Consider the following 17,883-nt stretch of genomic DNA (forward strand, 5'->3'; position numbering starts at 1 on the left):
AAGTCCTTGGGCTCTCGGTCCCGCGCCAGCAAACGGGTGCCTTTCTCTCCTTTCGTGGCCAAGAAAGGGGCGCCCCCACACGTGCTGCCAGCCACGCACAGCAGACTAGTTTCCAACGCGGTGGCAGCCGTGGAAACCGCTGTGTCGGCGGTTGGGGACAACGGCAAGGTCAGTCCACACCTACCACTGCATCCACCTCAAAACCCTCCTAGTCCGAGCTATCAGGCCCATGTGACACCAGTGGGGGGCAGGGTTTGCCATCACCTCCTCCACTGGCACACTGTCACATCGGACAGGTGGGTGCTGCAAATCGTCTGAAGGGGCTACTCCCTCCCCTTCGAGGCGACCCCTCCAGCCATGCCACCGCAATACCACCGCGTGTCGGGGCATTACTTGCGACTTCTGCAAGAGGAAGTTACAGCCCTCTTGGCCAAGTGGGCCATCGAGCGCGTTCCTGGGCCAGAAGTAGGGTGTGGTTGCTACTCCCACTACTTTCTGAAACCCAAGAAGGCCAAAGAGGGCCTACACCCTATCTTGGATCTACGGAACGTCAACGGCTTCCTCCGAAAAGAGAAGTTCAAAATGCTAACACTGGCTCAGGTCTTAGCTGCCCTGGACCCAGGAGACTGGATGGTAGCGTTGGACTTGCAGGACACTTATTTCCACATTCCCGTCCTGCTGGCCCACCGTCGCTACCTGCGGTTCACGGTAGGCCACGAGCACTTTCCCTTTACTGTGCTCCCCTTCGGCCTTACCAGCCCTCCACGGGTTTTCACGAAGGTTATGGCGGTGGTCGCAGCTCATCTGCGCCGGTTAGGGGTTTCAGTCTTCCCCCACCTCGACGACTGGTTGTTAAAGGCGGGCTCGCCCCAAACAGTCGTCAGCCACCTCCAGACGACGGCAGACCTCCTGCACCAGCTGGGGTTCTCCATCAATGTGCCGACTTCACACCTGTGCCCCTCCCAGAAGCTCCTCTTCATCGGAGCGGTTCTCGACTCTGCGCAGTTTCGGGTTTATCCTCCCGAACAGTGGGTTCGGGATATTCAGGCTCTGATTCCGATCTTTCAGCCTTTATCTAGAGTCTCTTTCAGGTTGACGCAGCGGCTTCTGGGGCTGATGGCCTCCTGCATCCTTCTGGTGCATCACGCACGATGGCGGATGCGGGCTCTGCGGTGGGACCTGAAGTTTCAGTGGGCCCAGCATCAGGGCAACCTGTCCGACCATGTCCTGATCTCGGAGGGCACTGCGAGACCGCTGCAGTGGTGGCTCAAGGACCGCGATTGAGTCAGCGGCAGATCCCTCTCCCTTCCCCAACCGTAGCACGTAGTTGTGACGGACGCGTCCCTCCAGGGCTGGGGAGGCCACAAGGGAGAGGCTGAGATCAGAGGCCTCTGGTCTCCGGCGGAGTCCCGGCTCCATATCAACCTTTTGGAGCTGCGGGCGATTCGTCCAGCACTGAAGGCATTCCTCCCCTCTGTCTGGGGGAGTGTAGTGCAGGTGTTCACGGACAACACCAACGCCATGTGGTACTGCAACAAACAGGGCGGGGTGATGTCGTGGACCCTCTGTCAGGTGGCTCTGCGCCTCTGGCAGTGGCTGGAACATCCGGGCGTGACCATGGTGGTTCAACACCTGGCAGGTTCTCTAAACGCCAGGGCGGAAGAACTCAGCCGCCGGTGCATGATCACGAATGGCGTCTGAACTCTGACGTGGCACACGGTCTCTTTCTGCAGTGGGGAGAGCCTTGGTTAGATCGATTCTCCACTGAAGAGAATGCGCAATGTCATCATTTCTGCGCGTTGGAATTTCCAAGGCGGCACTCGCTCTGAGATGCTTTTCGTCACGAGTGGAGTTGCGGTCTGTTGTACGCCTTTCCGCCTATACCACTTATGCCCAGAGTGCTGAAGAAGATCAAACGCGACCGGGCCCAAGTCATCCTTGTGGCTCCGAACTGGGCACGAAGGTACTGGTATCCCGAGCTACTCAGTATGTCAGTCGATCCCCCGGTTCGTCTGCCTCTTCAGGAGGACCTTCTGTCGCAGCAGCAGGGGACGGTCCTCCACCCGAACCTGTCCAGTCTCCACCTCCATACTTGGAGATTGAGCGGCGACAGTTGAGGCCATTTGACTTGCCTCCTGAAGTCGGTAATGTTATTCTGGCAGCCAGGGTCCCTCCACAAAGTCTGTATACGCCTGCAGGGAGAAACAGATTTGTGGCATGGTGCACAGCAAAGGCTGTGGATCCTCTCTCTGCCCCTCTTTCTGAGGTTCTTCTCTTCCTTCTTTCTCTTGCCCAGCAGGGCTCTGCTCTGGGCACTATCAAGAGCTACCTTTCTGACCTTTCAGCCTTTCTAAGGCTGCCTCATCAACCATCTTTGTTCAAGTCCCCTATTGTAACTCGTTTTCTGAAAGGCATCACACACATGTTTCCCCCTGTTCTGTTTGTGATGCCTCAGTGGGACTTCAACCTTGTTCTTACCTATCTGATGTGTGCTCCCTTTGAGCCACTTCACAACTGTCCTCTCCGCCTTCTTGCTCTGAAGACTGCCTTCCTGGTTGCCATCACCTCTGCCAGGAGAGTGAGTGAGCTCCAGGCTCTTTCCTCCAAACCTCCTTTCCTTTCTGTCCATCCGGACAAGGTTGTGTTGCGGACTAGACCCTCTTTCCTGCCTAAGGTTGTCGCGGCCTTCCACATCGGGCAGTTTATCACCTTGCACACCTCCTTTCCGCCTTCGCATCCCTCAAAGGAGGAAGAGCGGCTCCACCGTCTGGATCCAAAACTTGCACTTTCATTCTATCTAGAACGCACACGCCAGTTCCGGGTGGATGACCAACTCTTTGTTGGTTACGTGGGCGCTAAGAAAGGTTGGGCGGTGCACAAGCAGACCATCTCCTGGTGGGTCGTCTTGTGTATCAAGACTTGTTACACCTTGGCGAAGAAGGAGCCTCCTGTTGTGCTGAGGGCCCATTCCACTCGGGCCATGGCGGCTACCACTGCCCTGGGCCGGGGAGTCCCCTTGCAGGACATTTGTCAGGCAGCTACGTGGGCCTCGCTGCACACGTTTGCAAGGTACTACTGCCTGGACAGCCAAGTCCGGAGGGATGGCTTCTTTGGCCGTTCCGTCCTCCAGGACTTTCTGGTGTGATTATTGGTTTGCAGACCCACCACCGGGGTTGGTATTGCTGGGGTATCTATTCTAAGGTAAGCAATCTAATACTAACCGGTTTCTTTCAGATGAACAAGTTACTTACCTTCGGTAACTATATATCTGTAAGAAACAGTAGTTCTGCAAACCGATATCTAGGGTTAAGGTCATCCCCTTTCAGGGTCCTAGTTTCAATGGTACCAGTGTTTGTTTTTAACATGGCGCGGAAAAGCTGTGTATAAGAACTGACGTCCGCGCGTGGAGGCGGCGTCTAAGTACTCCAACAACGTCATCACGGCGCGGATGACTGACGCGGAGCCGCGGACGACGCCTACCGACGCGCAAGGGTACTGATACGCAAACATTTCCGGATCCAGTCTGATGCCTGGGGATATTCTAAGGTAAGGAATCTAATACTAACTACTGTTTCTTACAGATATATCGTTACCAAAGGTAAGTAACTTGTTCTTTGGGTGGGAAGACCTAGGAAGAATGGGAGGTATGTCCACCTCTTTCAACTCCACCCCTAAGTTGGAGGCGAGCTGAAGTACACCTTGATGTCCCTGCCATTTTGAAGATAGGGGGACCCCTCCAATCAGGGCTAGGACTATGCCCCCTCCCACAGGAAGGGTGGCATAATTGAGGATGTAGTCACCCTAGGTAAGGTGCCCATTGGCCCTAAATGTCACTCCTTTAAAACGCCCCTAAATTTAGTATGTAAGTGGCTCCCCCAGACCCTGAAACTAGTTCCAGCCAACCTAAGGAGAAAGACCGATATGATGCCTGCAGACTTAGCTCCAGCCCTACAGGCCTGTCTGCAGCCCTTGAAGATCTTGCGAAGAAACGCCTATCCAGTAGTCAACGACCTCCACAAACCTTGGAGGACTGCCTGCCTCTGAAGAAGACCACAACTCCGGATAACAGTGGCTCTGTCCACAAATAAAACTCCACCAAGGACTCTGGTGCCCTCCAGATCAGCGATCCTTGAACACACTGCACCGACGCCTCCAGCCTGTGTCCTGATGGCCCACTGATCCAGAAAAGGATCACCAGCGATCCCGAATCTAAGTCCAGCATTAGCTGACCCCTTCTGAACTCCACGATGAGGCCTGCTGTGTGAATCCAAAGGCTCCCCCCGTCCCGCTCTGGTAAGAGGAATTTGGCAACAAAGGACACCCCTTCACTCAAAGCACCTGGGTATTGGGGAGCTCCCAACTGTGTCCCTTCGACCCTCAACACCTCAACTTACCTCTGCTGTTGCTGGTTTCCTTCATGCAGCCCCTGGTTCCATGCCTGCAGCTTGTTTGTCCAACAAATTCCTCCATTAAATAGTATTGGGTGGCTAACGATGTATTTGCACCCTGCACCGGAACGCCCCTGTGCCACTGGTGGATGCCTTGTGGACCCCCCCTCTGGTGCTGCAGACTTTGTGCTTACTTGAACCTTGCCAGTGTCAGTTATTGATCAGTGTGTGTGCAATCAATGTCTTACACAGCTCTGTGTTGGGTCTAAGGCTGCTCACCAACACTTCCACTAATAGATTACTTTAAGATTACCTTGAGCCCTGGACACTGTTTATTTATTTATTTGAAAGGTTTTATATAGCGCTGGCTAGACCCGGAGGTATCGGAGCGCTTTACATGAGTATCAGACCATAGTTGCAGGTTACATCGTTATAAAGGTTACACAGTTTTAGAGCATAGCTACATAGTTACATGTTAGTTTGAGACAAACAACAAGGACATTTATGTATTGGAAAAAGCAGGCAAGGGGAGAGATTCAGGGGAGAGGGGGTAGGAGCAGGGGAAGTAGACAGAGAATGAAGGAGGGGAAGAGGCGGGTGAGGGTGAGACACAGCATAAACCATGGTATTTTTTTGTAATGCTGACTTGCGTTTCCCTTCCTCCCAATAAGGTTGTGCACCCTGTTCCCATCTAGTTGATGATGGAAAGGAGTTTGTGTCACTGAAGATATTAGAACAGCTTCAGGAGAATTACCTAACCTGAAACTTAGTCTGGAGCATAATTATGAAAATCCTCTGCTTATTTGTGGTTTTAATTTTCACAGCTCTCACGAAGCCTCAATTCCAGCATTTGGGACAGTCCAGCAATCCTCCGGCATATGAGAGCCCCAATGCTTTCTGAGGTATGAATCCATCTTTCTTTTTTGCGATATTTACTTCTTGTTGCACTAACTGAAAAAGCAAAACACAAGCTCCACATGGTGTAGGAAAGGAATGTTTAATTCTGAAAGCAGCAGTAATGTTTTGTAGACTTGAGAGTCTGAATTAGGTTGCTTAGACATAACGATGATATTGCAGCTTTTACATGTCCATGCAACGAACTGAATTTACAGTAGGGGATGGAAAACAAAAAGAAGAATGCCAACAGGAAAGATGTTTTCAATATTTTCCTTGTTTCACTGCAAATCAAGAATTGCCCTGGGTTGAGGAAATCATTTTTGACCCAGCCCATGTAGAAAACATACATTTCACATCTTTGTATGAATAATCAAATTAATTTGGTGCCATGCCCACTCTTACATGGCATCGGGATTGAAATTGTGAACATAAATAAACTTCTGCTTACCTATCTCCTCCAATTAAAGAATGTCTATATTAGAGTGTATTGCTTTCTAATAAGGGTTGTAAAAACCTGAAATTGAAGAGAGATTTTGTAAAATGTATTCTAGGCTCCTGAGGTGAAATTTGGTTACTCAAAAGAATATTTAAATGTTCTTTTTAGCGCACCTCTACCAGAAATAAGTGGTTTATGCTGTAAATATATTTAAAATGGTTGCTCTAATACAGGCACGCTCTTAACATATTTCTTTAAACCATAGTCCAGTCAAGTCAAGTCATTAAATTTGTATAGCGCACTACATACCCAGAGGGTTCCAAGGCGCTAAGGAAGGGAAGGAGGATTACTTGTCAAATATCCACGTTTTAAGTTGTTTTCTGAATGCTAGGTGGTTCTGGGTAAGGCGAAGGTAAGCGGGGAGTGAGTTCCATGTTTTAGCAGCCAGGTATGAAAAGGATCTACCTCCCATGGTGGTCTTGTTGATGCGAGGTACAGTGGCGAGGGCTTGGCTGGAAGAACGTAGTTGGCGGGAGGGGGTGTAGAAGGATAGTCGTGAGTTGAGGCAATCTGGTCCGATGTCGTAGAGTGATTTGTGTGCGTGGGTAAGCAGTCGGAAAGTGATTCTCTTATTGACGGGTAGCCAGTGGAGGTCTTTCAGGTGACCAGAGATGTGTTCGTTGCGCGGGATGTCTAATATGATCCTGGCTGAGGCGTTTTGGATTCGTTGGAGTTTCTTCTGGAGTTTTGCGGTAGTACCTGCGTAGAGGGTGTTTCCGTAGTCCAGTCGGCTCGTGACCAGAGCGTGGGTGACTGTTTTCCTTGTTTCGGCGGGGATCCAGCGAAATGTTTTTCTGAGCATGCGAAGAATGTTGAAGCAGGAAGAGGATACGGCGCTGACTTGTCTGTTCATTGAGAGTGAAGAATCCAGGATGACACCTAGGTTCCGTGCGTGGTCTGTCGGGATGGGTGCTTTTCCGAGGGCTTCCGGCCACCAGGAGTCGTCCCATGCAGAGGGGGAAGTACCTAAGATGAGGACGTCTGTTTTGTCTGAGTTCAGTTTCAGACGGCTTTGTTTCATCCATTCGGCAACTTCTTTCATTCCTTCGTGTAGGTTAGTTTTGGCGGTGCTGGGGTCATTGGTGAGAGAAAGGATCAGTTGAGTGTCGTCCGCGTAAGAGATGATGTTGAGGTTGTGTTGGCGTGCGATGGCCGCGAGGGGGCTCATGTATACGTTGAAGAGGGTGGGACTGAGTGAGGATCCTTGTGGTACGCCGCAGATGACTTCAGAGGCCTCTGACTTGAATGGTGGGAGGCGGACTCTCTGGGTTCTTCCGGTGAGGAACGAGGTGATCCATTCAAGTGCTTTTCCTTGGATTCCGATGTTATTGAGGCGTTGTAAAAGGGTGCTGTGGCAGACTGTGTCGAATGCTGCAGAGAGGTCAAGGAGGATGAGGGCGACTGTGTCTCCATTGTCCAGTAGAGTTCTAATGTCGTCTGTTGCTGCGATGAGGGCGGTCTCCGTGCTGTGTTTTGCTCGGAATCCAGATTGTGAGGGGTCGAGGGATTTGTTGGCTTCGAGGAAGGCGGCGAGCTGGTTGTTGACAGCTTTCTCAATGACTTTGGCCGGGAATGGAAGAAGCGAGATGGGGCGGTAATTTTTGAGTTCGGTGGGGTCCGCTGTTGGTTTTTTCAGAAGGGCGGTGAGTTCAGCGTGTTTCCAGTCTTCCGGGAAGGTGGCGGAGTTGAAGGAGCTGTTGATGACGTCTCGGAGGTGCGGTGCTATGACGGAGTCTGCTTTGTTGAAGATGTGGTGGGGACATGGGTCTGTGGGGGATCCTGAGTGGATGGAATTCATCAGGCGGATGGTGTCCTCAGTGGAGATTGGGTTCCAGTCGTTAAGGGTGTTCACGGGGGGAAGATGATCAGCAAATGGTAGGGTGGGTTGGATTCCGGGTTGGTTGTCGAAGCTGTTGTGGATGTCTGCAATCTTGTTGTGGAAAAATGAGGCTAGGGAGTCGCAGAGGGTTTGAGAGGGGGTGATGTCGTTGGAGTTGGCTGAGGGATTGGAAAATTCTTTGACGATGTTGAAAAGTTCCTTGCTGTTGTGGGCGTTGTTGTCAAGTCGATCCTTGAATGCTGTTTTCTTGGCTTTTCGGATCAGTTGGTGGTGTATGTGGGTGGCGTTTTTGAAGGCGTCCTTGGTGCTAGTGGTGGGGGCTTTTTTCCAGGCTTTTTCAAGGGAGCGGCAGAGTTTCTTGAACTTCTTGAGATCATCGTTGAACCATGATGCCTTCTTGCTGCCAGGTTTGCTTTGACGTTTTTTCAGTGGTGCTAAGGTGTCGGCGGTGTTTGATAGCCATAGGGTGAGGTTGGCGGCGGCTTCGTTAGCGTTAGAAGAGAGGGCTGGGGAGTTTCGGAGGAGCGATGCAGAGATTTGGTCCGTGGTGATTTTGTTCCAGTTTCTTTGCAGGGTAGGTTGGAGGTGGATGTTGGGTTTTGGTTTGTTGTAGGTGAAGTGAACGCAGCTGTGGTCAGTCCAGAGGAGATCCGTAGTGTGGCTGAATGAGACATGATTGCTGGATGTGAAGATGGGGTCGAGTGTGTGACCTGCGATGTGGGTGGGGGAAGTGACTAGTTGTTTAAGTCCGAGGTTGGCGAGGTTGTCCACGAGGGTGGCGGTGTTGCGGTCGTTGATCTTTTCAAGGTGAAAGTTGAGGTCTCCCAGAAGGATGTAGTCTTTGGAGGGGAGCGCGTGTGGAGTGATGAAGTCCGTGATGTCTTCACTGAATTTTCCGCGGGGTCCTGGTGGTCTGTAGAGGAGAGTGCCTCTTAGTGTGTTTTTGGGGTCGATGTGGATCTGGAAGTGAAGGTGTTCGGAGTTGGCGAGGTTGGCGTCAGAGCTGGTTGAGATGGGGATTGATTTCTTATGGACGATAGCGATTCCTCCTCCTGTGTGGCTGGTGCGGTCTTTGCGAGTGATCTTATAGTCTTCAGGGATGGCAATGGTGATGTCTGGGGCGGAGGAAGCGTTCATCCATGTTTCCGTTAGGAAGGCGACGTCTGGAGAGATGGTGTCTAGTAGATTCCATAGGTCAATGGCGTGCCTGTGGACCGATCGGGTGTTGAGAAGGATGCATTGTAGGTGGTTGGGGTTGGGAGTCAGTGGTGTGGTCGTAGCGGTGATGATGTCGGTGGCGCTGAATTTGCACGAGAAGCAGGAGAAAGGTCCATGGGTGTGTCCAGGAGCGGCTTGGACGCAGTTGGGGGCGCGACCGGGGTTAAGGACTAGGAGGGTGGTGGCATCGTAGGTAACGCGGGGGGGCTGGGCAACGCGAGGGGCAGGGGGTCTGGCGCTGGGCGCGGTCCAGGCGTAGACGGGCTTACCTTTGGCGCACCTTCGGCGTGGCCGAAGCGCGTGGACGCTGCGCGTGGGGGCATTGGCCATAAATGGAGAGTGGAGGGGGCGGAGCGTGGGAGGTGCAGCTGGGAGGCGGGATCTGGGAGGAGCCACGGGCTGCCGAGGGTAAACAGAGCTACAATGGAGCCCGGACCCTGAATCGAAACTGGGTTAGAGCCGGAGTGGGCAACACGTTTGTAAAGCACTTTAAAATGCACTCCACGCAAGCGTCTCTATCCTGATTAGTTGTCGCTAGTGCGCAGCAGGAGAACAATGTAATGCACCAAGCGGCAAGAACAATGATGGGATGCAAATAATTTAAATAAATAATTAAACTTGAAAACGATACCGAGCGCTGAGTGCGCTTAACCAGCAGGCAGGCAGGCAGGATCAAATACAGCCAAATGTGAATGCAGCGTCTGGGGGGGGCAGAGGGCGAGGGGAGCAACCGCACAGGAGAGTGTCCACTCGGTCACAAATGGTGGGAGGCCGTGACGCGTTAGCTATGCTTGTGGGTGGGAGGTGCAGCTGCGAGGCGGGATCTGGGAGGAGCCACGGGCTGCCGAGGGTAAACAGAGCTACAATGGAGCCCGGACCCTGAATCGAAACTGGGTTAGAGCCGGAGTGGGCAACACGTTTGTAAAGCACTTTAAAATGCACTCCACGCAAGCGTCTCTATCCTGATTAGTTGTCGCTAGTGCGCAGCAGGAGAACAATGTAATGCACCAAGCGGCAAGAACAATGATGGGATGCAAATAATTAAATAAATAATTAAACTTGAAAACGATACCGAGCGCTGAGTGCGCTTAACCAGCAGGCAGGCAGGCAGGATCAAATACAGCCAAATGTGAATGCAGCGTCTGGGGGGGGCAGAGGGCGAGGGGAGCAACCGCACAGGAGAGTGTACAGTTCTAGTTCACCTGGTTGGGCCTCATGTCTATGCTGCTTTTAACCCCATCCACGTGTTGGAATGCCCCTGGCCGTCCGACGTCACAGTGGGCGTGTGCGCCGGATGGCCAGGGGCCGTCTGAACCCCGCCCACTCATTAATTCGCCCGCAGCGGAATTCGTGCCGCCGTCAACGGGTTAAAGTAAATGATGTTTTATGTTTTCATTTGATCTTTCCAGCTCTGGACCAGAGCCCAGACCTTTTGTCTCCTTGCTGGGCAAAGTTAATAAGCAGAAAGAACAAAAGCTTTCCCACACAAAGGGAGCAATTAACAGTGCTTCACTTAGTTCCTGAGAAAGGTGTGGGAAAGAAGATCTACATCTGTTAAATTAGTTGTCACACTGTACCAGGGTTGAACATCCCAGGCCCACAGAACAAAAGAGGGAGCCCAGACCTCTTAAGCCAACACAGGAGGGGGGTCTTTTTTAACGATTTTATGGTAAAGGCTGTGTCAATGAGAGGAGGAGCTGAGGCCCCCGGAGGAGAATTAACCAGTGGCTCCTGGATGGGACCATCTGAAATTGTCCCAGCATGCTGTGCAGGAAGTTTGGGACTGGGTGGTAAGGTAATGTTGCTCCCAATGGTGGGCCAGGGCTGCATTGGTTCTGGAAGTTTCCACCCAACTTCACCAGTGCTCAAGGAGTAGAGTTTTTTTTTTTGTTGGAGCTGGATCCCGGGACTGGACCGTGGCAGCCAATGATAACTGGAAGAAGGAACTCCTGATGCCCTCTTGGACTAAGGACTATGTCTACTGTTGACCTGAGGATCAGTGGTTATTTTTTCAGGACCAGGTACGCTGGTCCCTTTAAACCTCCTAAGGACCAGTTGTGGGAAGAACTGGTGTTCCGGGCCCACACAGGAGGAGCGAAGCGCCAGTGGACAAGCAAAATGAGTAAGGCTGGCGCAGGAAGCCAGTGGAAAATAACCCCCTGCAAAGTGTTCCGTCTTAGAGGCTAAGAGTCCTGAAAAATAGCCTCAGGAGCAAAATGAACTAAGGATCACACCAAACGACCCAACGGGCCCTTTATAGCGCTGGGAGATGCCCCCAGCCGAGCACTAAAGCGAGCAGAGCTCTGCTCCTTGTCCTCCAGAAACCCTGAGGGTGAGCCAGGGCCCAGGAGGTCAACAAAGGTGGCATTCATAATTTGTGAGCCCTAGGAGAGGGGGTGTGCGTGGAGACCCACGCCAGAGCTTCAGAGGCTTGGTGATTCCAACCCCTGAAGGGTTTATGTTCAAGGGGGGCCTGGGAACACTTCCACGGGCCCTTGCCACAACATAAAACCGTACAACCTATCTACGGCTTAGTATATCGTGCACACTTAAAGGAGTGATGCACCTTGCACTAATCCAGTCACCCCTTATGGTGATTTTAGTGGTCTTTGATAACCTTAAAAGATCTTGAAGAGGTAGCTGTGGAGAGCAGCCTTAAGGCTTATCTTGTAAAGCAGCTTGATTTGCTACATTTAATCAGTAGTGGAAAAATATGTCTGTTTATTGACACAACACAATCACCATAACTTGGTATATCTCTTATTCGGAGATGTATAAAAATGACTTCAAATAAATCCGATAACTAGCACAAATATACACTGGTCTCCAGTGGGAGACCAAACCATATTCTAAATAAGTGGAATGAAAACTGCAAACGAGAACAGGGCTTGGACCAAAGGACTACGGTAAGTACACAGGAACCCCTAGGAGGTTGTGTGCAGAGTGGATACACAGCTGCGTGTTCAATAGAAGTTGCGGTTGTTGTTTTAAAGAAACCTTTTGGAGGACGGAAGATTGGAGAGCTACCCCACCCGTGGATGCCCCAGGAACCAGGTTACCTGCACCGTTGAAGCCGGGTGCATAGTGGTGAAGGGATGTCGGAACCTCTCATAGACGACAATGGGCGACTCAGAAAGAAAGGCCTCTGCAGAAGTCGGTGGAATCCAAGGGTAGATTCTTGAAGAGGAGAACTTGCAAGCAGAGGTGATAGTCTCTGCCACTCTGAGATGACCGGGAGGCACGGGAGCACAATGCCCACCCTTGGCAGGAGTTTAAGAGTTCACAAGGACCTTGTCGCTGTAGCTGTGGGGACCCGGTGATGCTGTGGAAGACTAGGAGCTGCACACGAGCTGTCCCACATCGGTGTCCAGTTGGTCAGTGTCCGGCATCAACAAGTAGCCACAGCTGGTGTGGAAGACGAAAAGATACAATTGTTGGGAGCAGCAAGGTCCAAACGAATGACCGCGTGCAGGAGAGTCGGAGAAGGCCCTGAACAAGCATGTGAGCCCATCAAAACAGTAGAAGACCCTCATGAGGACCCACAGGCCAAACTCTCAGGAGACCTCAAACAGCTCACCAAAGATGGAGGCCAACAATGCAAGGAGGGCGCTTATCTTCGAGCAATGAGTTGCTGGAGGCTAGAGCTTCTTGTAGCCCATAGATCTCTGGAGTGCACAGCCAAACAATAGCAAGTCGCCGCGGTTCACAGGGGTTTATTCCCAGCGGCTCTGATGAAGAATACCGTCCTCCAAATTACAGGGAAGACTGGTCAGGCCTCTGGAGAATCACATGACCACCACCTGGGTTGCTGAGCCTCGGGAAGTCCGTAGGACGACAGGAGCAGCAGACCAGTCCGCTTCGGTGCACTGCCTGCTGATGCAGGGGAATTGACTCCTTCTCTCCAAGGGAGATTACTTTGGATATCCTTGATGCGCACAGGTCCCTGGAGATCCTGAGAAAAGCACAGACGAGGCAGAATACTTGCAGAGCAGCGAGAGCAGGAGCAGCAGGAGTCTTCCTTGATGCAGTCTCGGTTCCAGGCGAAGTCCAAGTGTCCAGACGTTTGAAGAGTGTCTGCCTGGGTTTCACTGTAAATCTGAGGACCCGCCCACAGAGGAGCCCTTAAATACCCAAGGAAAAGTGTTGGGACGACTCCGGGATCCCTTCCAGAGTAGGGGCTGGACAGAGGGGAGGATACTTCCCTGTCCGTTGTCCAGTTATGCGCCAGAGCGGGAACCAAGGGTTCTTGAACTGGCTCAAACCGGTGTATACAAGGAGGGGCACCAAATGTGTCCTTCAATGCAGCCTGGTGGTGCTGAAAACGCCCCCACCCTACCCCAACCCATTACGCTAAGTCCTGTCTGGGAGGTGTTCACACCTCCCTGTGTCAGGAAACCTATTATTCTACCTTCCCCTGCTCGAGCTCCGCTCCGCAGCAGGGGTGGGGGTCTGAACAGTATCTGTGGTCGACGAAGAATTAGCTTGCTGGCAGACCCTGAAATGCTGCAACTGGGAGTACAGGGGTCTCCTCTAAGGAGCTCCCCAGTACAAAAGATCATACCTCCCAACACCCGAATCTGTATTGGGGTATGATTCCAACATGTTTGATACGAAATATGACCAAAATCGACACACCCGCTATATAGTTAGACATCTCGTAATGACTTATGTCCTCTCTGTTTTTAAAATGGCTGACGGCACTTACAAAGCCTGGAGAATCAAATCTGAGATTATTAGGGGTGTCCTGCTCATGCTGGGGCACCCTCGCCCTTATAACCAAGCACCCAGCCCTCAGGACTGAAGGGGCTACCATAGAGGTAACTTATAGGTTTTAAGTGCTGTGACCTTAGATATAAGGAAACTTATCTCTCGTGAGGGGTGCAAGCGCATCTCGCACAGGCTACAGTGGCAGGCCTGTCGTCAGAGTTTAAGTGGACTCCCATGGGTGGCACAGTACATGTTGCAGCCCATGGGAGACCCCTGGTGTACCTATGCCCTGGAAATCTTAGTACCTTTACTAGGGATTTATAAGGGTACACCAGTGGCCAGTTGGTAAGGTACTTACCAAAGCCATTTTGGGAGAGAGAGAGCAGAGATGCTGGGGTCCTGATTAGCAGGATCCTAGCAAACTAAAGTCAAAACATACTGACACCAGGCAAAACGTGGAGGTAACCATGAAAGAAGGAACCTACTTTGCTACAACACCTCTAATAAAGCAAAAAAGGAACCAAGGCAAAAAAGGAAGCTGCATGGCAACAACAAAGGAGTGCAGCCAGAGTTGCTTCTGAAATGTTCGCACTCACTCGGCGGAGCACTTCATAATGAATTCCGGGTCTTAAAATGTACAACGTTTCTGGCTGTTAGTAGTGACCTCTTGATGCCAGGGGCCCCACCAATGAGAAAAAGTGTGGCAGAGCTACAGGAGTGCATCCTCTCCCCTCAAGGAAACCCTAAAAAGGTACTGACCCACAGACTTCAGGGTCAGATAATTATGACCACCCTAGGATTTACCTTCATTGTTAAGCAGTCCCAAGGCTGGAGTTTTTGCTCTACAGCTGGGAGAGCTGCACCCTCTTGGGGCTTGTTCTGTGGCTGCATTCTGTGTTGCCTAAGTTTTTTTTTTAAGGAAGACACAGACACAAGGTTCATGTTTATACAATGCTTTAGTTAACAGTGGTATTTATAATGCATTATTTAGGTGTTGTATTGCTGACTAATGATTTTCCTGAAAGGATGCAAGGTCTTCTTAAATATAATGCTCGCACGTGGGTGAAATGCCTTATTACGATTGCAGATGGATTATGGCTACTGAAGTCCGTGATCGAGTGACGTATTATGATATGTGATTCTTGTCTTTAAGTGTGGTAATATTGACAGGATTTAAAGTGACACCTTCCTAAATCGTTAGGAGCTGCATGGTATGTGGTTGTGAAGCCATGGCCCTTCAGGGGTCAACTGTAGTATTATTGAAGGGGATTTCCAACAGCCTTATGTACATTTGTAAATTGTGTTGCATTAAGCAGTGTGTGCGTAATAACTGTACTTATGCTATTCTAAAGAAAAAGCACATAGTGGATAATTATTTGTTGAGTGCTATTATTGTGTGCTAGTGAATGGTGATTACTATCCCACTCCAGCTCCCCTGAGTATACCTTGGACTGCACTGCTTCCCTACTATGAGAAAGTCCAGCGCTACATTGAGCTGTTTGATTCCATTGAGGGGGTTAATTGTGAACCCATTGCTTGTGGAGGCCACACTACTATTGGCCATTTTCCTTACAGTATTGAAGTGGAAGACTATTTATTTATTCTTGGATATTAACCATGCATGACCCTAACCAGCCAAAAGTCATTCCACAACGAAAAAAAAGCTAGACTGTTGATTATGATTATCCCCTCTGCAGGACATGGCCCCCTCATCTATCATGCAGGAGTACGACTTGGCCCATAAACTGCAGCAAAGCAGAGAGGAGCCAGAAAGAGAGCTGTCAGAGCGAGCATTGCCCAGGCGCTCAACTTCTCCAGTTATAGGAAGTCCCCCAGTACGAGCTGTGCCCATCGGAACCCCTCCCAAACAGGCAGCAATGGGACATTTCAGTCAGCAACAGGTACGTCATAGCAGAGGGTTGTTTTGCGTTTTGGAAGGCATTATGAAAAGGGAGCTATGGCTGCTTACATAATAGGCTTTTGCTCTATATTGCAGCGTATTTCACAGTTGTTGGACGTTTGTGGTGTACGTTGCTATGTTATGTAGACCTTTTATAGCGCGCTCATCACCCATGAGGGCATCCAGGTGTTTGCCGATGGAGAGGCGGGGCATGCCTGGAGATTATCGAGGTGCCTGGTCTTTAGCTTCTTGCAGACCTAGGGACCTTATGTTGGGGAGGTCATTCCAAATTTAGAGGGTGATGTGTGAGAACATGGTCTGTTCTTGTGTATGTGCGCGGTGTGCACCAGTGGTAGACAGGCTGAGCAGACACGCCTGAGGGTTGGTTGAAGTGGATGCATGTGTTGAAGTAAGCAAGGCCTACTGTAGTGTAGTTCCTATATTCCCAATACACTCTGAGCATTGGAATAATATATCCTATAGATGTGACGTAGGACTTATGTCTACTTGGTCTCTATCGAATATATTAGACTTAATTGTGAGTGCCAGCTAGCTCAGAGGTCACTAGAAACTTTCTCGAATTCACAAGAAGGGATTTAGTTTCTGACGACCGCATAAACGTGACAACTTTGTTTCCCCAAGATAAAACTGATCTGCAGAGTCGTGGAAACAATAGATAGATATTTTACTTAGTCATTCGTGCATGCTTCGTTTCACCAGAGGTGCAGAGAAATAGAGAGACGGGTGTTTTCAATAAAAGTATTTATTGAACAGTCTTTCTCATGCAGAAGAAATGAACTGCTACAATAGTAAAACTTGTTGAAAAGTATAATGCGTACAGTAAGAAGAGTAGGATAAAATAATACAGTAATAGCATTGTTCGGTTCCTAGATCATCGATAAATAGATACATAAATAACAAAGGCTAAAAAGTACTCAACTGTGCTTCTAAAATACGCCTACCCCAATGTACCTAACCTGAGTCTAGTACGAGGGAAGAAGTAAGTGCGGTGTAGCATAAATTTAGTATTCTTTATGCCAAGAATCTATCCAAGATTTCTCTTAGGGTCTAAACAGCTCCGTACCTTGGTTTTAGAATGAAGGAGGTCAGTCTCAGAACTCGATTTCCCAATAACCCGCAAGGGTAGCTTGGAAACACTGGAGCTGGATTTCTCGGCCAGAGAAAAGACAGCGTCTCTCTGTGCGTCTGCTGGAGGGTCGGCTTCCTTCGACACTTGCTGTAGCAGGATGCGTCGGGCAAGTAGATAGTCTAACTGCTCCAAACCACCATGTGTTTGCTAAGGCAAGTGTGGGCATATTTATACATTGAAGGTGCCGAGATTGACGTAAAGGTGGGCATAATAACGTCGTCAAAGAATCTCAGTTCTTTGAAAACTCCATGAGTTTTTGGATAAATCAATATTCAAGCAAGGAGAAGTTCCTAGCTGCTGAAGCCGAGTTTTCCAAGAAATCGTTGTGGATTTTCGGAACTAGTGGAAATAGCCATGCCGTATTTGGACTGCATGAGCTAGGTCTAAATAAGGTTATGATTTCTATGCCTATATATGGACATAGTGATTTATACCTATATAAGGGCATGAACCTGGAAAATTACAATAGGGTCCTAAAATGTTGTACAACACTACGTTGTGTAGAGCCTTGTAGGTGTGTGTGAGGAGTTTGAAGTATGAATGGAAAGCCTGTGGAGTTCATTATGGTGTGGAGTAGTGTGGGCTTAATTGAGGGAGGTTGTGGACAAGTGTTATACTTGAAGGTGTATCCACGAACTCATTTTAATGTGGAAGTGACTTCCTAGTGTCATACAGGACCCTTGTGCTAAAATAATTATTTGCGCTTTCATCGTATATAGGCAACCAAAAGAAATTGTAATGTAGATTCATTTAAGATCAGCACTAACATCGATCAGATTTGAAATATGATGTTAGCTATTTAATGATCGTCTCTGGCCTGTAGCATGAGCCTTTGGCCATAGAAAATCTGGCAATATTTTGTGTTCCATTATGTTTGTTCGCATCAGGTTATTTTCAATTGAAGCCTCTGATTAACCTGATTCATTGCTAAGCCTGATGTTTGGAATGTCATTTTCTCCCTTAAACAGTTACAGCAATGTTAGTTTATTTGCCTGGTTGTAAATTGTAATGTTAGCAGCTGCAGTAAGAGTTGGGTTAGGGAGTGTGCTCAAGTTAGAAAATGTAAATGCACTTAAGATGCAAAGATTAAGTAGAGTGGGGATGAAGTTTGTTTAATAGGTTGTTTTAAGGGTTCTTTTTGGATCGTAAACCTGGAGATTCATAGTGTCTGGCTATTGCCACCTACACTGCTGAATCGCTAAAAGTCCAGGTAGCTGTTGGAGGATCACTAGGTGCTTTGCTGAATGTGCTGAGTGATGTTTGTCTGGAAGTAGAATTGTTTTTTGT

The 17,883-nt window shown here is 49.7% G+C and overlaps 1 protein-coding gene across 2 annotated transcripts in view; it reads left to right on the top strand.

The window, feature by feature from the left end:
- Positions 1–17,883, top strand: part of PATL1 (PAT1 homolog 1, processing body mRNA decay factor) — a 168,989-nt gene that overhangs the window by 58,724 nt on the left and 92,382 nt on the right. For both annotated transcript variants that reach the window (XM_086953075.1, XM_086953077.1), the window contains exons 4-5: positions 5,213–5,290; positions 15,244–15,447. In XM_086953075.1, coding sequence (XP_086809201.1) covers positions 5,213–5,290; positions 15,244–15,447 — 282 coding nt within the window. The remainder of the gene's footprint in view (positions 1–5,212; positions 5,291–15,243; positions 15,448–17,883) is intronic.

The sequence above is a fragment of the Lissotriton vulgaris genome, chromosome 1_2 (genome assembly GCF_964263255.1).
Source record: "Lissotriton vulgaris chromosome 1_2, aLisVul1.2, whole genome shotgun sequence".
NCBI classification, from domain to species: Eukaryota; Metazoa; Chordata; class Amphibia; order Caudata; family Salamandridae; genus Lissotriton; species Lissotriton vulgaris.